This window comes from Mustelus asterias, unplaced genomic scaffold (genome assembly GCF_964213995.1).
Source record: "Mustelus asterias unplaced genomic scaffold, sMusAst1.hap1.1 HAP1_SCAFFOLD_210, whole genome shotgun sequence".
Classification (NCBI taxonomy): Eukaryota; Metazoa; Chordata; class Chondrichthyes; order Carcharhiniformes; family Triakidae; genus Mustelus; species Mustelus asterias.
This window is the reverse complement of record NW_027590197.1, coordinates 546,943-566,412: the sequence shown is the minus strand read 5'-3', so window position 1 is coordinate 566,412 and position 19,470 is coordinate 546,943. Positions and strand designations below refer to the sequence as shown.

The 19,470-nt window shown below is 45.1% G+C and overlaps 1 protein-coding gene across 1 annotated transcript; it reads left to right on the top strand.

The window, feature by feature from the left end:
- Positions 1 to 3,194: 3,194 nt before the first annotated feature.
- On the top strand, positions 3,195 to 3,920 carry LOC144485665 (uncharacterized). The gene has a single exon (XM_078203763.1). It carries the CDS (start codon positions 3,195 to 3,197, stop codon positions 3,918 to 3,920), a length of 726 nt encoding a protein of 241 aa, XP_078059889.1.
- The last annotated feature ends 15,550 nt before the right edge of the window (positions 3,921 to 19,470 follow it).

Sequence of the window (19,470 nt, the reverse complement as noted above, 5' to 3'; positions counted from 1 at the left end):
TTTCGAGATTTGAGGCCTTGACCAGGTATTTAGGAACCCTCTACGTCCATCCGCCGGTTCCATTACTCCCTCTATGTTTCCGCATCCTTACCGGCTGCTGATGAGACAGAGGAACTTCGCTCCGATTGCTATCACCCACACTGTGCGTGCTGCAAACGCCGTTGCTTAATGCGCATGCTCCAGACTGTAACATTACTGCGCATGCGAACTACTTCCCGTGCGTTGTATGGGGACGCCTCAGCCCCGCCCCTCATTCACTCCGATTGGCTGGAGGACCAGCCGCTCCTGTTGGGTCCTCCAGACCCGCCCCTCATTCACTCCGATTGGATGGAGGACCAGCCTCTCTTGCTTGATCCTCCAGCCCCGCCCCCTCTTCCTATTGGTCCGAAGCAGCCGTCAATCTGTCCCCGGGGCATTGTGATGTGGAGCATGCGCAGTGTCATTGCTGTCCTTGGCGCTTGTTTGTCCCGGAGAAGCGGAGTCAGCGTTAGGCGGTGGCTGGGAGGATTTGGAAACACTTTGTGGATCCGCAAACCCTTCAGAATCATTGTCAGCTCCCTGGTTTGCAGCTGCGGGGCTTCTCCCTCCCTCCCTCCCGGGAACAGGCCCAGGTTAACGGCCCCATCCTGGCTCAGCCACCGTCTTTTACCAGGACCTCCTCACTGTCTGGAACAAGGTCGCCTTGCGACGCAGCTCTCCCCCGTCAGGAGTAGCAGCTCTCGTGCGAGAGCCGCTGCTCAGGAATCCGCTCCTCCAGCCGTATGACTTCAGGTGGCTGGCGGAGAGGAGGGCTGTGGACGCCGGGGTGACCTGAATTGGGGACGTGCTCGATGGCGGAGGGGCGGGCTGGATGAGTCCCCGTGTGCTGGCTGAGCCCCGCCCACCCCCACGTGGGCTCGGGTTCCGCCCCCTCATTGTCCACATGCGGCAGATTGACCAATGGCAACGCCTGGAGGACCGGATGAACGCTGGTCCTCCAGCCAATCAGAGTCCGGGCCCTGTGTCAATGGCCGCGCGGAGTTTCCTGTGGATATGAATGTGGGGGTTCGATCAGTGAGTTTGCTGATGGTCCAAAAATTGGTGATGTGGTAAATAGCGAGGAGGAAAACCTTAGATTACAGGATGATGTGGACGAGCAGGTTCGGTGGGCAGAACAGTGGCAAATGTGATTTAACCCTGAAATGTCTGAGGTGATGCATTTTGGAAGGACTAACAAGGCAAAGGAACTCGGCCTTTTGGCTGAGATCGGGTGTAGTGTGGTCGGCAGCCCATGGTCGGCCGCACTTGGTCGGGGTCATTGGGTTGCGCTGGGGCTTCATGTGTTTCATATGAAGCAATTTTTAAAAGCGTCATCTCGGCCTTTTGGCTGAGGTGCAGATGGGTTCAAGTCTTGGAGGAGGAGCCTCCCCCTTCTCCAATCAGCTTGGCTCATGTGGATCGGGCCCGGGACAGGGTGGTTTGGTCGCTCGCCCTGTCTTGTCGGCCTGGATCTGGGGTGTCTCAACTTGTTGGGACTCTGAATTGGATTTGATTTGATTGAATTGGAAAAGTATTAAAAAAAAGGAACAGATAATGAACAATAGGACGCCAGGAAGTACAGAAGACCAGAGGGACCTTGGGGTGCATGTCCATTGGACCCCGAAGACAGCAGGACAGATTGATGAACTGGTTAAGAAGGGATATGGGATACTTGTCTTTTTTAGCCAAGGCATCAAATATTTCAGCAGGCAGGTTATGATTGAGTGTATAAAATGCTGGAGTACTGTTTGCAGTTCGGGTCGCCACACTTTAGGAAGGATGTGATTGCACTGGAGAAGGTGCAGAGGAGATTCACCAGGATGTTGCCTGGGCTGGAACGTGTCAGTCATGAAGAGAGGCTGGTTAGGCTCGAATTGGTCTCCCTAAAGCAGAGAAGGCTGAGGGGGGGGCCTGATTGAGATGTACAAAAATATGATCCCTCAGTCCACTGACCTTTAGTAGCTGGGTCAATATCCAGGGACATAGATTTAAGTGAGGGGCAGGAAATTTAGAGGGGATTTGAGGGAAAAGATTTTCACCCAGAGGGTGGTGGGAATCTGGAACTCACTGCCTGAAAGGGTGAGAGAGGTGGGAACGCTCAACATTAAGAAGCATTTAGATAAGTACTTGAAGTGCCATAACATATAAGGCTGCTACTGACCAAGTGGTGAAAGGTGGGATTAGAACAGATTGGTGCTTGAGAGCTAGCACAAATACGATGGGTCAAAGGGCCTCTTGCTGTGCTTTAAAACTCTGAGGACAGAATTATGACAGTGTGGTTATGTGATAAATATTGGATGGATCTATAATAAAGTACATTTATTATTATTTCTTGTCTTGTAATGTAGTACTGTAGCTACGTTATATATTTCTAGTCAGAGTCATTACAGCAGAGGAGGAGTCCATTGGACAATTCGAGGCCCTGCTGACTCTCTGTCGAGCAATTCTGTCAGTCTGGAGAGGGTCCCATTCTGTACTCCTGCAGCACCCATCCAATCTCATTGAGAAATTACTGATCATCTCTGCTTGACTACCCTCACAGGCAGCAAGTTCAGGAGCATGACTAATCACTACCCCCATATCTTAACCAACTTACAGATTTAGGGGAATGAGTGGGGAAAGAATGTTCTATCGAAACTAGAATTATCTGTTCTGAATTTTGATCCCGTAGTGACTCTGATGTCTGCTGCAAACTCCTTTTATAGGATATCAGAAGGTTAGGATCCATTGACAGAATCCCAAACCATATGCCACGTCAAGATTTGACAGTCGCTCAATTCATCTGGACCTGAATACCATCGGCCTTTGCATCTAGAAGGAGAAATGTTTCTCTGTTCTGTCTGCTTCAGAAGGCGTTAAACGTCAGTGTGACTGGAAATGCACCAACGCACACACACCCGAGTGAGAGTGTTCCAGTGCACTGACTGTGGAAAGAGCTTTAACCAGTTATATAGCCTGAAAATACATCACAGCATTCACAGTGGGCAGAGACTGTACCTGTGTTCTGTGTGAGGTTTAACTGATTGTTTAACCTGGAGAGTCACAAGGACACCCGCACCATGGAGAAACCGTGGAAATGTGGGGACTGTGGGAAGGGATTCAGATTCCCATCTCGGCTGGAAATTCATCGACGTATTCACACTGAGGAGTGGCCATTCACCTGCTCTGTGTGTGGCATGGGATTCACTTATTTCTCCAAGTTGTTGAACCACAAAGTCACTCTCACCAATGAGAGACCCTTTAAATGCTCCGACTGTGGGAGCAGCTTCAAAAGGTCGCAGGAACTGCTGAGACACGAGCGAATTCACACTGAGGAGAAACCGTTCAGCTGCTCTCAATGCTCAAAGAGATTTAGATCAACATCCAACCTGCAGGAACACCAGCGAGTTCACACCAGTGAGAGACCCTTTAAATGCTCCGACTGTGGGAGTGAATTCAAAAGGTCTCAGGATCTGAGGGACCACCAGCACATTCACACCGAGGAGAGGCCGTTCAGCTGCTCTCACTGCACAAAGAGGTTTAGAACATCATCCCACCTGCAGAGACACCAGCGAATTCACACTGGGGAGAAACCATTCACCTGCTCTGTGTGTGGGAAGGGATTCACTGATTCATTCAACCTGCGGGAACACCAGCGAACTCACATTGGGGAGAGGCCATTTATCTGCTGTGTGTGTGGAAAGGGATTCACCCGGGCATCCAGCCTGCTGACACACCAGCGGGTTCACACTGGGGAGGGGCTGTTTACCTGCTCTCACTGTGGGAAGGGATTCACTCAGTTATCCAGACTGCAGGTACACGTTCGAGTTCACACTGGGGAGAGACCATTCACCTGCTCTGTATGTGGAAAGGGATTCACTCAGTCAACATCCCTGCAGAGACACCAGCGAGTTCACAAGTGATGACAGGAGTTGGATTCTGCTGTTATTGTTGCTGTTAACCACATCCAGGACTGAACCATGTTCATTCTGACACTTGGTGAAGTGGGAGGGTCGGAGGGTTTCTTTCTGCTGGACTGGCCGGTCTCACAACTTTGCTTCCAATGGGCTGATGCTCTTTGAGCCTGGGAGAGCACATTTCCACTGAAATGATCCACAAAAGCTGATGGAGGACATTTATTTTATCCTGGATAGTAAATAGTGTTTTTCCTACCACTACAGGTAGATCAAAAATAAATACAGAAAGAACTGAAAAAACACAGCAGGTCTGGCAGCATCTGTGGAGAGAGAAACAGAGATAATGTTTCACGTCCAATGAAACTCTACTTCAGAACTAAAGAGAGGGAGAAATGTGATGGGTTTGATGCTGCTGAGAAAGGGGGGAGGGGCAGGGAGAACAAAAGGGAAAGTCAGGAATTGGTTAGGGGGTGGGTGAGATTAAATGACAAAAATATCCCGGAACCCAAGGCAAAGGGAGGGGTAATGTTTGTGGTAAAGAAACAAAGCATTGGTCCACAGTAAGTGTTAATGGCAGAATAAAGGACAGCTCTGTCTGGAAGCAAAAAACATGAAAACAAGGTGTAGACTGGCACTCGGCAAAACAAAACAAATCGAAATGTAGGAGAGAGTTCAGGGTGTGAAGTTGTTGACCTAAATGTTGAATCCAGAAGGCTGTAAAGTGCCTCATCGGAAGATGAGGGGCTGTTCGTCCAGCTTGTGTTGGGCTTCTCCGGAACATTGCAGCAGGCCGAGGACAGAAATGTGAGTGTGAGAGCAAGGTGGTGAATTCTAATGGCAAGCGAGCTGAAGGTCAGGGTGATGCTTGTGGGCTGAGCGGAGGTGTTCCACAAAGAGGGCAGGGAACAGGCTACAGATGAATTAAAGAGAAACCATTTGTGTCCAGAACATTGTGAACATCCTTTTACTCTGGTTGTCTTTGATCCTCAAGTCATTTTCTGTTTGTTTTAACCATGTTCTGTTTCATTAATAAACTTTTATCAGTAAAAATATTTGATTTTTCTGGACTTTTCCTGATGAGATTGATGCACTTTAGGGAAAGTGGGTGAGAGGGGTTGGCAGGCTCTTTAACAGAAAGTCATCCCTCTAAGGAATTGGCAAAGGAGCCAGAGGGGGAGATGAGATTTTATTTTTTGACACTGAGTTGTTCTGATCTGCCTGAAAGCAGATTCAATAGTTTACCTCCAAAGGGTAAAGACTTGAGTGGGAAGAATTTGGGGAAAAAACAGTGCAGTTGGATGAATCAGAGAGTTCTTTCAAAGAGATAACAGGAGGACGATGGGCTGAATGGAGTCCTCCTGTAGCCTGTCAATCTCATCCTCCAGCTTTTGTGCGTGTTAAAAGGGGCAGATTTCATTGCAGCCTCTTCCCTGTATATGTATTTAAAGAGACGAGTTTCTCTTTAGCTCTGAGTGACCGATATAACAATTGGTTGGAGGCCCATTTCTCACTCAGTCCTCCAGCACCTTCCTGTCTCTCGATTACTGCAACATACATTGCAGTTTTCCAACTGGGCCGCAGGCCTCATTATTCTCAGCTAAATTCAGCCCTCAGCTCCGTCGCCTGGCTGTCATTGACAAGAGCAATAGAGAGACAGAAAGGTGCCCCAGGCTCAAATGGGAAGTCAAAACACAGGGCTTTGAATGAATTATTAGGATCTCTAATGATCAATAATTTAGAGAAATGAATTCTAAACTCAATGAGTAAATCAAAGAATCACATGACAAAACTTCAAGTTTTATGACTTCTCCTCCAACAAACTGGAAGCAACAATGACTAAACACTTTTTTGTCGGGAACATAACCCTTAAACTGTAAAATTGAACTTTGCCCTTTTACTCTTAACACCATCAAATGTCGCACTCAATGGGTATATTTTATTCCATCTTGGAATGTTCACACTCAATTCTCCAAGAATGAGCCCAAAGTGATTCTTTACTCCCCAAGAGTTTATTTCCATTGTTTTCCTTTTCCAATCTGGCAACCTTTTAATCCCAGAACTGTCCTTCACAGTGATGGTTCTCCTGGACATTTTCCCACGAACACAAGCAAGGTGAATCTTCCAGCCTTGTTTCACAATTCTCAGAAATTTGTGACCAACATTCGACATTGGAGCAGAAGTTGGCCATTTGGCCCTTTGAGTCTGCTCCACCGTTTATTTACATCATGGCTGATCTGTTTGTGTTGCGTTGTGGGAAATTTACCACTTCGGAGTCAGACTTGGAGGTTCAACAAAACAGTTTTATTTCGGACAAAGCTTTGGGAGAAAGCATTGGTACTCCGCAGTACTTGGCAGCGACCTTCTCAACTACACAATGGTAGTTGAGCATCTTTATACCTTTTAGACAATAGATAGTACAGACATTAGCCGTTAACACATCGTTACAAGTTGAGTAGGCAGATACGGACATCGACAATTAACACATCGTTCCAAGCAGACAGGTACGGACATGGACAGTTAACACATCATTATACATAGAATGGATACATTTATGCAGTTATGTCCTCTATCAATGACTGGTTTCGATATATACATTTATGTATTCATGTCTCCATCAGTGGCGGATTTTATCAAGCTCATTGTTCTGGGTCTGCTCTTATCTCAAGTCTTAAAGTGCCCCAGGTCTGACCAGCTTCCTGCAGCAATTCAGATACTGCAGGTTTTAACTCTTTGTGTAACTGTCTGTGCCCAAAGCCAGTGCCTTTTAATGTCCCTTCCCAGAGTCCATTTTGTGTGCCAGGTAACCATTTTGTGTCCATCATTTTAATTTCACCATAACAGTTGCGTTCCACATTCTCGTTCCACACCCGATATTTTTGATGCCCTTATCCAACAACAGTTGGTATAAAGGCAAAATTCTGCTGTTGTTGGAATCTGAAACAAAAACAGAAAATGCTGGACAATCTCAGCAAGTCTGATATCATCTGTAAAGAGAGAATAGACACAACATTTTGAGTCAGGATGACTTTTTGTCAGAGGTGAAGACAAGGAAAATTGGACAAAATTTATCCTGTGAGGGTCAAGAATTGGGAAGCAATCTATTAAACCTCCTCTGAACCACTCTCAATGCATTTGTATCATTTCTTAAATAGGAGACAAAACTGCAGCCCCTATTCAAGATGCAGTTTCAGCAACGCCCTGTATAACTGAAGCAGAACATCTTTACTTCTCTGTTCAATTTCTCTCGTAATAAAGGATTGCATTCCATTTGTAAGAACTTTGATTTATTTGAACTAAGATTTATGGGGGTTCTCTTGTTTACAAAAACCTCCCTCATCGTAAATCACACCAGGTTCCAGTGTCTCAACCATGTGGCTAGACAGAACAATTTAAATGGTGAATTCAGAAAGTTAATTAACCATTAAAAATGTAACAAGTCAGAATGATAAAAGGCAAAGTATCGATTAACAGTTAATAGAGAAAGCTTAACATTAACAATTGAACAGACTTCTCTCCATCCCTCTCAGACCAGGACATGAAGTGATGGCTCTGAAAACGTGGATAACTTGTAAAACCAACAGCTCTCCACACCTCTCTGTAAACATCTCTCCCTCCACCTCTCTCTACCAAATTGCCTTCTCAAGACCACTTTTTTATACTTTAAAAATGTCAAAAGCCCATCTTAGCCAATTCCCATAAATCTTCAATTATAAACTAAAATAGACACGAGTTTTCAGATGATTTGAAAAGAAATGAACTGTCTGCTGAAAGGGTTAACTTTTCTACAGAACCTAAAGGGATGGGGAGTGAGCAGAAAAAAATTGGCACACAATAATCCCACTTTACACAAGTATAAAAATCAAAACAAACTCGATTGTAAACTTCAGCTCTTAATTTTTTTGTTATATTCCACAACCTAATTATTTTTATTTGATCAGTTTTTGTTAGGGATGGGTAACTTCTGTTCTTTATAAACTGGTTCACTCATTTTGTTGATTCTCCATGAACTCGGAGAATCAGAACCCAGACTTTATCATCCTTATCCTTTTTCTCCCTTTGCCACCACTCCCTCTGTTTTGCGGGAGGGTCGTGGGGATTCCAATCAGAACTAATCATTTTATCATAAAAGTTAAATACTGCAGATTCTGGAATCTGAAACAAAAACAGAAAATGCTGGAAAATGTCAGCAGGTCTGACAGCGTCTGTGGAGAGAGAATAGAGCCAATGTTTCAGATATGGATGACCCTTTACAAGAGCTGTTATGAAGTGTCTTCCAGACTCGAAACGTTGGCTCTATTCTCTAATAATTTTATCGATAAGTTTCTTGTTCTTAGTTTCCAAATAGCAGGTAAGAGATCTGTCCAGTCCCCACTCAAGTTCTGATTTTTCACTGGCCATGCTTGGGTCAGTTTATAACCATTAGAATCTACTCTGAGGTCTGCTTTTCAGTCCAGTGCTATTTGGAGTATACCGTTACTTCACCGACTAACGGGTCACAAGTCCCTCAAAGTTCTTATCACAAATTTGGGATAAAATAATTTAAATAATGCCTGAGAACGCTTATTAACTTCTTAACCAACTATCTGCCACTGTTTGTTGATTGGTCAGACCTCCTCTTCACAGATTCGGGTATCTCAGCCGCTGAACACCAGCCGGTCCTGGAACAAGTTTAATTCTAACTCATTCTGAGTAAATATTCTCACCAGCTCCTCTGTCGGGGCCCTGCTAAGCAGCTTTAATGGTCCGTGATTGCAGTAACTGAGCAGTCACAGGAATGTGGTCAAGATAGTCCAGTCCCATAATGCCTCACATTCAATCTGCAGTCCTTCAATTATAACAGAATATGTGGCTGTCTGTAGCTGCCTCGGCCATGGTCAACCCCAACACTGCCTTCTTGAACTGTTATAATGCCTGAGGTGTAAGTACACCCACAGTGCTGTTAGGGAGCGATTTCCAGCTACACATTCCAGACTTTCACGAGACTGTAGGTGGATTCCAGATTGATATATTCCATTCAACCACACCCAAGGTGAGTTATTGCAATTTCTTTATTGTCCAGGATAATATATTCACAATATCTTTAAAACAGAAATTAAACATTCCCATTTGATTTCAGGTATTAACATATTCTGTTAGTTTGTTCTTTATTGTCAATGTCAGGCTGGGGTTGTTCCCCTTGGAGCAAAGGAGGTTGAGGGGAGATTTGATCGAGGTGGACAAGATTCTGACAGGTTTAGATAAGGTGGACAAAGAAAAGCTGTTCCCATTAGCTGATGGGACAAGGACGAGGAGGACACAGATTTAAGGTTCTGGATCAGAGATGCAGGGGGGATGTGAGGAAGAATATTTTGATGCAGCGAATGGTAATGACCTGGAACTCGCTGCCTACGAGGGAGGAGGAAGTGGAGACAATAAACAATTACAAAGGAAATTGGATGGACATTTGTGGGGTTTCAAACAGAAATGCTGACTAATTATCTCTTAACCTCCAAATAACCTGTCACTCTGTGATCCTTGTGAAATCTGAATCCAGGTATTCACAAAAGGCTCAAAGAGCATCGGCCCCCTGGACGAAAAGTCATGAGACCGGCCAGTCCAGCAGAAAGAAACCCTCTGACCCTCCCCATTGATCAACTGTGAGAATGAACAAAATGCAGTCCTGGATGTAATTGAGAGCAGAAACAATCACAGCAGAATCCAACCCCTGGAATCACTCGTGAACTTGTTGATGTTTCAGCAGCTGAGATGAAACTATGAATCGCTTCCCACACTGAGAGCAAGTGAACGGCCTCTCCCCAGTGTGAACTCGCTGGTGTCTCTGCAAGTCTGAAGACTGAATGAATCCCTTCCCACACAGAGCAGGTGAACGGCCTCTCCCCAGTATGAACTCGCTGGTGTCTCCGCCATTCAGAATACAAAGCGAATTCCTTTCCACACTGAATGCAGATATACGGCCTCTCCCCAGTGTGAACTCGCTGGTGTGAATGCAGGTGGGATGATTGACTGTAATTCTTCCCACACTGAGAGCAGGTGAACGGCCTCTCCCCAGTGTGAACTCGCTGGTGTGTCTGCAGGCTGGATAACCGAGTGAATCCCTTCCCGCACTGAGAGCAGGTGAATGGTTTCTCCCCAGTGTGAACTCGCTGGTGTTGCTGCAGGTGGCCTGACTCAGTGAATCCCTTCCCACACTGAGAGCAGATGAATGGTCTCTCCCCAGTGTGGCTGCGCCGATGAGCTTCCAGCTCTGATGGGGCTCTGTATCTCTTCCCACAGTCTGCACATTTCCATGGTTTCTCCATGGCTCAGATGGACAATCAGTTAAAGCTCCATCCACACACAGAACACGGGTAGAGTCTCTTCCCTTTGGGAATGGTGTGATATTTATTCAGGCTGTGTAACTGGTTAAACCTCTTTATTCAGTGCACTGGAATACTCTCACTTGAGTGTGGCAGTGTGTTGGTGCTTTTCCAGACTTACTGGTGTTTGAAATCTTTTCAAATCGGCAGACTGGATAACCATTCCTCCTTCTAGACTCAAGGCCGATGATATTCAGGTCCAAAGGAATTTGACTCTGTCAGATCTGGACATGACGTTTGAGATTATGGCCTGTGATTCCTCTTTCAATATCCTGTAATATCCTCCTCCTAGATTCAAAGGCCGATGTTAAGGTCCCGATGAATTGGGAGACTCTGTCAAATGTTGACTTTTGTCTGTAAATCCTCACCTTCTGATATCCTGTAAAAGGAGTTTACAAAAGAAATCAGAGTCAGTACAGGATAGAAATTCAGAACAGACAATTCTAGTTTCTATTGAATATTCTTTCCTTTCTCATTCCCCAAAAGCTGTAAATCTCCATCCCACACACTCTCCCTCAATTCTCACTCTGCTGTATCTAATATTCACCCTCCCAATTCTCCTGAAGGGACCAATTCTTGCTGACCAACAGATCCATGCTCACCGATTTTATGTGTTAACTGGACTAAAAAACCCATGTAATACACAGTATTGTGTTACTGGATATATGGGGGATGAGTGGAAGAACTTGATTTCAGCAGCATGTGGAAGTGGAGGTAGATGGCACCAGAAGGTAATAAACTGGCAAATTTACTTGCAATGGGGATATGGAGGGGTAACGGGACTGACTGAATGTAACCAGGACTTGAAAATTATGAGAGGCCGAGAAAGGGTAAAAAGGACTGACATGTTTCCCACAGTCGAGGAGCGATTAACAGGGAACATAGGCATAACACTGAAAATGTCAGAGGTCAAGAGTCTGATGAAGGGTCAACCAGACTTTAAATGTTGGCTCCATTCTCTTGCCACTGATGCTGTCAGACCTGCTGAGATTTTTCAGCATTTTCTGTGTGTTTTTTTCAGATTGCAGCATCCGCACTATTTTGCTTTTTTGCATAGATTTAAAGTGACTGGTAGATGGTTTACAGGGGGCAAGAGGAAAAACCTTTTCTCCCAGAGGGAGGTCAGCATCTCAAATGCAGCCGAAGTTGAGATGAAGCTGAAACGAGATTCGGCATGGACTTGTATTACTGAATGAACTCCTTCTGTGCTGTAATGACCAAGACTGGAAATGTATAACATATCTACAGTATTATATTACAAAACCAGACATAATAATAAATGTATTTCATTACAGAACCATAAATAATACATCTAATCTGTCCCATAAACAACACTAGACATATCTCTGTCCTATATTAATTTATTGTCCCCTTAAATGTCAGTCATCTCCTGGGGAAACCAGCGCTTTAATTCGGAAAGAGACCATGCTTTGAGCCAGACAAATAAATGTGTCAAGCTGCGGGAGCAAAGGATGTCAATGTCTTTGAAAGAGAGAGACCTGGGCCAACCTTTCCAGAGTCTGCAGCGTCCCTGGATTCACTTTCTTTCCCTTCAGTTGCTGCAACTCCCCAATTTCCCCCCAGAATGAGAAAAGAAATGGAAAGGGGGAGAAAAGAAAGTGTTTTACTCACAGATGCTGAAGACAGGAGGAAGTTTGAGTCTGTCTGTACTCAATCTTCATTCACAGAGACCTCTTTTTAGGTCAAACCAAGTAAACAAACTCAAATTAAATCAGGACAAAGTAAAAGGGGCAGCTCCCCTAAAAGGAGGGGGAACAGCCCGAACAGAAATCAAAATGCAAAGGAAACTTAAAAACATCAAATTAAAATGTGGTTATTAGGGTCAATAATGCACCCCAACCCCTGCGGTGTTCATTCACAGAGACCTCTTTTTAGGTCAAACCAAGTAAACAAACTCAAATTAAATCAGGACAAAGTAAAAGGGGCAGCTCCCCAAAAAGGAGGGGGAACAGCCCGAACAGAAATCAAAATGCAAAGGAAACTTAAAAACATCAAATTAAAATGTGGTTATTAGGGTCAATAATGCACCCCAACCCCTGCGGTGTTCATTCACAGAGACCTCTTTTTAGGTCAAACCAAGTAAACAAACTCAAATTAAATCAGGACAAAGTAAAAGGGGCAGCTCCCCAAAAAGGAGGGGGAACAGCCCGAACAGAAATCAAAATGCAAAGGAAACTTAAAAACATCAAATTAAAATGTGGTTATCAGGGTCAATAATGCACCCCAACCCCTGCGGTGTTCATTCACAGAGAGAGCAGCAGCTTTCCGGGTGAACAAGCTCATTGTCCTGTTTCCGCGTTCAGACAATGGGGAAGGTCTGGTTGGCGGCAGGAGAAACTTACTTCCGGTCCTCCAAGTCTTCCCATTGGTCAATACCTCAGCATTGACGTCGGGGGGGAGTGGGCCGATCTCCGCACATGCGCAATTGCCCCTCTCCCTTGGACATGCGCAGTCCCTGGTAGTGGGGGGGAGAGCACCGAGCGGCTTCTCGCTCTGGCCGGAGCCGCCAGCCGGTTGCCTGGAAACCTTGGCTCGAGGAGGTGCTGGGGGAGGGGAACATGGGTGGGGGCGGGGTTCCCGCGTCCGCTCGCCGAGCCTGCGCACTGGAACCCCAGGACGTCATCGCGGAGCAGGCTGATGTCTATTGGTTGATTCAGGCAGGGCTCCGTTGTGACGTCACCGTGCGGATGTTGTCCAATGAGCTTCAGACCGAAACTCCCTCCTCTGCACCATCTGGGAGGAAATCAATGTTTTCCCCCTTTCCATTTATTTTCTCATTCTGGGGGAAATTGGGAACTTGCAGCAACTGAAGGTAAAGGAAGTGAATCCAGTCTGTACATTCCACACATTGTTACTCCAGTCATATAGACATATATCTGTCTGGCCGCCTGCATGGAGATTTCCAGCTCTCTGTGTCCAGGGCAGGCGATTCCCTTCTTTTTGAGGTCTGCCCATTTTGATCTGTCCCACATTTAATTTAATTTGGTCCACTTGTTTTGCCAAAAAGATTAACAGAATAGTTAGTGATTTCTTTCAAGTTTAATTGTTTTGCCAAAAAGATTCAACAGAATGTTTATTTGTCCTCAGTTGATTTGATTTAGTTTAATTGTTTTACCGAAAAGATTGACAGGAAGCAGTGAGCATGGATCTGTCAATCAGCCTCAATCAGCACCTTCAGGAGAATTGGGAGGGTGAATATTAGATACAGCAGAGTGAGAATGGAGGGAGAGTGTGTGGGATGGAGATTTACAGCCTTTGTGGAATGAGAGGGGAAAGAATGTTCCTTAGAAACTAGAATTATCTGTTCTGAATTTCTATCTTGTACTGAGTGATTACTTTTGTAAACTCCTTTTACAGGATATCAGGTGACAGAAATCTCAAAGCAAACGTCCCGTCCTCACTCAATTCATCAGGATCTGATTATCATTGGCCTTTGAATCCAGAAGAAGAAATGCTTCTCTGTACCGTCTGCTTCAGAAAGTTTTAAACATCAATGGGAGTGGCAAATCACCGAGACACACACATACTCGAATGAGAGTGTTCCAGTGCACTGACTGTGGAAAGAGCTTTAACTAGTTACACAGCCTGAAAAAATATTACAGCATTCACAGCGGGAGAGACTCTACTCGTGTTCTGTGTGTGGATAAGGTCTCAACTTTGAATCAAAATAATTCTGTGATTTCTTTTACTCATTCGTGGGACATGGGCGTCGCTGGCTGGCCAGCATTTATTACCCATCCCTAGTTGCGGCACGGTAGCACAGTGGTTAGCACTGCTCCAGGGACCTGGGTTCGATTCCCGGCTTGGGTCACCGTCTGTGTGGAGTTTGCACATTCTCCTCGTGTCTGCGTGGGTTTCCTCCGGGTACTCCGGTTTCCTCCCACAGTCCAAAGATGTGCGGGTTAGGTTGATTGGCCATGCTAAAATTGCCCTTAGTGTCCTGAGATGCGTAGGTTAGAGGGATTAGTGGGTAAAATATGCATGGGTATGGGGATAGGGCCTGGGTGGGATTGTGGTCAGTGCAGACTCGATGGGCCGAATGGCCTCTTTCTGTGCTGTAGGGTTTCTATGTTTCTATGGTTTCTATGAGTCAGAAGGTTTTTGTTTTAGTTTAGTTCGGGCACCATGATCGGTACATCATAGAGTACATATGGAGAAGGAAAGGAGAGGGATTCAATGTAGAAGTATTGAACAATCTGGAATCAGTGCTTATAAGAACATAAGAACTAGGAGCAGGAGTAGGCCATCTGGCCCCTCGAGCCTGCTCTGCCATTCAATAAGATCACGGCTGATCTTTTCGTGGACTGAGCTCCACTTACCTGCTTGCTTACCATAACCCTTAATTCCTTTACTGTTCAAAAATTTATCTATCTTTGCCTTAAAAACATTCAATGAGGTATTTATTTTGTTTGAGACTCTCCCACTCGTGAAAATATCTCACCATCTACCTTGTCAAGCCCCCTCAGGATCTTATATGTTTCAATCACCCCTTTGTCTTCAAAACTTCAAGGAACACAGACCGTGACAATTTCCTCCCTCTTGATAGGACAACCCTCCCATCCAGGAATTAGCCTGGTGAATTTCCTTTTGGACTATGTTGAATATTACTGTATCCTTGTTTATGGAAGGGGATGAAAACTGTATGCACTATTCCAGGTGAGGCATCACCAACACACTGTACAGTTGCAACAAAACCTCCCTGTTTTTAAACTCCAACCCCTTTGCAATAAAAGCCAAAATGCCATTTTCCTTCTTACCTCATGTGGGACCTGCCTGCCAGCTTTTTGTGATTCATGCACAAGAACACCAAGATCCCGCTGTACTTCACTCACCGGCAGCCCCTTTCCATTTAGATCATCATCCTGTTGATTCCTCTGACTGAAATACATGACCTCACACTTTAAACTCCATTTGCCATGTTTTGGAGACAGAGGGGTGACTTTATTGCATCTTCCCCAACTCTTGACTCATCTTTCCCAGGCCCTATCCCTGTAGCCCCACATTTTCACCCCACTAATCCACCTAATCTACATCTATAGGGACACAAAGGGGCAATTTAGCATGGCCAATCAATCTAACCCACACATCTTTGGACTGTGGGAAGAATCTGGAGCACTCAGAAATCCACACAGACATGGAGAGAATGTGCATACTCCACACAGACTGTCACCCAAGGCCGGGATTGAACCTGGGTCCCTGGCACTGTGAAGCAGCAGTGCTAACCACTGTGCTGCCGTGGCGCCCTTTTTAAATAAACTACAAGTACAGATTTCTCTTGATCTACCCTCCTTCTCACATCCTCAAACAATTCAAGGAAATTTGTCAAACATGATTTACCTTTCATAGAACAATGTTGACGAGGTTTGATTATATTCAGCTTTCCTAAATGATTAGCTATTTGCTCTTTGGTTATTGACTCCAGCGTCTTGCCAATAATAGATGTTAAATTAACTGACCTATAGTTCCCTGCCTTCTGCCTTCTCCCTTTTTGACCAAGGTCATCACATTGGCTGATTGCCAATCTTCTGATACTCTCCCGGAATCTAGGGAGTTACGAAAAATTTCAACAAAATTCTCCACAATCTCTTCAGCAACCTCCATTAAAAGCCTAGCGTGCAGTTCATTGGATCCTGGTGACTTGTCCACCCTTAGCCACTGAAGGGAAAGGAAGTGAGCCCAGTCTGTATATTTCAGACATTTTTGGTCCAGTCAGAGGGTAGTTCCAGCTGATTGGAAAACGGCTACTGTTACGCCGCTGTTTAAAAAAGGAAGTAGACAAAAGGCGGGTAACTACAGGCCGGTTAGCTTAACGTCTGTAGTTGGGAAAATGCTGGAATCCATCATTAAAGAAGGAATAACAGGCCATCTGGATAAGAATGGTTCGATCAAGCAGACGCAGCATTGATTCATGAGAGGAAAGTCGTGTTTGACGAACTTACTGGATTTTTATGAAGATGTGACTAGTGCGGTTGACGGAGGGGAACCAGTAGATGTGGTGTTTTTGGATTTCCAAAAGGCATTCGATAAGGTGCCTCACAAAAGGTTGCTGCAGAAGATTGGGGCACACGGAGTTGGGGGTAGGGTGTTAGCGTGGATTGGGGATTGGCTATCTAACAGGAAGCAGAGAGTTGGAATAAATGGGTGCTTTTCTGGTTGGCAGATGGTGACTAGTGGCGTGCCGCAGGGATCGGTACTGGGGCCTCAACTGTTTACTATTTACAGAGATGATCTGGAGGAGGGGTCTGAGTGTAGGGTAACAAAGTTTGCTGATGACACGAAGATGAGTGGGAAAGTGAATTGCGTGGAGGAAGTGGAGGGTCTGCAGAGAGATTTGAATAGGCTGAGTGAGTGGGCGAGGATCTGGCAGATGGAGTATAACGTTAGCAAATGCGAGGTTATCCACTTTGGAAGAAATAATAGTAAATTGGTTTATTATTTAAATGGAAAAAAATTACAACATGCTACTGTGCAGAGGGACCTGGGGGTCCTTGTGCATGAGTCGCAAAAACTCAGTCTGCAAGTACAACAGGTGATCAAGAAGGCAAATGGGATGTTGGTATTTATCACCAGGGGGATAGAATATAAAAGCAGAGAAGTCTTGCTGCATCTGTACAAGGCATTGGTGAGGCCGCAGCTGGAATACTGTGTGCAGTTTTGGTCCCCTTACTTGCGAAAGGATATATTGGCCTTGGAGGGAGTGCAGAGAAGGTTCACCAGGTTGATACCGGAGTTGAGGGGTGTAAATTATGAGGAGAGATTGAGCAGATTGGGTTTGTATTCGTTGGAGTTTAGAAGGTTGAGGGGTGATCGTACAGAGGCATATAAAATAATGAAGGGGCTGGATAGGGTAGAAGTGGAGAGATTCTTTCCACTTAGAAAGGAAGCTGGAACTAGAGGGCACAGCCTCAAAATAAAGGGGGGTCAGTTTAGGACAGAGTTGAGGAGGAACTTCTTCTCTCAGAGGTGGTGAATCTCTGGAATTCTCTGCCCACTGAAGTGGTGGAGGCTATCTCGTTGAATATGTTTAAATCACGGAGAGATGGATTCCTGATCGGTAAGGGAATTAGGGGTTATAGGGACCAGGCGGGTAAGTGGAACTGATCCACTTCAGATCAGCCATGATCGTATTGAATGGCGGGGCAGGCTCGAGGGGCTAGATGGCCTACTCCTGCTCCTATTTCTTATGTTCTTATAAGCTGCAGGAAAGGATGTCCCGAGGCATGGTACATTGGGGAGACAATGCAGATGTTACGACAACGGGTGAATGAACACCGCTCGACAATCACCAGGCAGGAGTGTTCTCTTCCTGTCGGGAAACACTTCAGCAGTCACGGGCACTCAGCCTCTGATCTTCGGGAAAGCGTTCTCCAAGGCGGCCTTCACAATACACGATAACGCAGAATCGCTGCGCAAAAACTGATAGCCAAGTTCCGCACACATGAGGACGGCCTAAACCGGGATCTTGGGTTCATGTCACACTATCTGTAACCCCCACGACTTGCCTGGACTTGCAAAATCTCAGTAACTGTCCTGGCTGGAGACAATACACATCTCTTTAACCTGTGCTTAACCCTCTCTCCACTCACATTGTCTATACCTGTAAAGACTTGATTACCTGTAAAGACTCGCATTCCAACCATCATCTTGTAAATTGAGTCTGTCTCGATGTATGCCTTGTTTGTGAACAGAACTCTTCACTCACCTGAAGAAGAAGGAACACTCCGAAATCTTGTGCTACCAAATAAACCTGTAGGACTTTAACCTGGTGTTGTCAGACTTCTTACTGGGTTCAATCGCACAGTCACTGGTTCCTCTCTCTGTCCCTGATGCTGATTATTCACTCTTTTACAGAATGATACAGCACAAATAGAAACCATTAGGCTCATTATCTCTGTACTGGCTCTCTGGAAGATCTATCCAATTAATTCCACAGCCAGAACAATGTATATCTGCTGTAGTATTCTGAGGCCTTAATGGAAAAGGTTTTCCAGTCGGATAGTTCTCAGACACAATCAGTCCTGTGGAAAGATTGATTGCCTAATTCATTGAGAAGATATAAAGTGCCCATTAAGCACATAAAGTGCCTGGCAGAGTTTAATTGTATATTTCTGCAGACCCCAAATACGGCAGTGACATTATCCTAAAGGGCCAATGGTTGAATTATGGAATTACAAAGAAAAAGCGTTCACGTCCTGAATCTTCATAATTATTACTTGGCTGGGATGTTTCAGTATGAAAGAATCCTACGTCTCAGTCAGGCAAAAGGGGTCATGTCCGATGGACCTGTTAAAGACAAATAACTATTACATTGCACTGGGGTTTATGTGATCATGTGTTGGTTTTATGAACAAGGTTTGTATCAGAGTGGAGCTGTGTGTTTGATTCTCCACAACAATTGTAGTATCCTTACTAAATATCCACCATAATCGCAACAGTTAGCCCAGAACTCTGAGGTTATTGCGGTCACAGCCGTTCAAACTGTTACCGACATAATCATCAAATATTCTGAAAGCTACGTTGGTTGTAATTCCCTCAGAAAACCTACCCCTCTGGGGGAGGAAACACAACTTCTCCACAGCAGAAAGGAAACCACTGCTCACCACTCCAAACTCTGAATGATTGGGAATGTTACTGGATGTCCAGGACAAATTGCTATTTGCCAGGTGAAGGTGGATCAGCAGCAGGAGTTAGTGAAGAGTGACGGTAATAACCAAGCAGACTGACTCACCAGGAAAGCTGCTCGAGAGGAGATTCCATGGGATCCACCCAAAACACAACTGTTGGGACTGGTACGACAGACTCCAGTTAAATGTCATTTAAAAACTTGTCAGGACACTGACCTAAGATGACTGTGGGTAAAAAGGGTTGGCACCATAGAGAAAACTTTCCCTCATCATTCACAGCAAGTAAGGACTCACTCATCTGACACAATGAAGTTTTCTTTCACAAATATGGTTTAACTTTGACTTCAGTCACAACTCGATGGCTTAGAAAGGAATTAGTATATTTGATGGATCAAAGCAAGGCGTATTTCTTGTTTTTTGACTCCTCAATATTATACAACATGATCACAATATCAGTGGCTGAGGAGACATCAGAATGTCCATCAGCACCTGAAGCTGTGCCTCATGTGTTCAAACTAATCAGATTCTGCAAAATGCATTGTCCCAATTAACTTG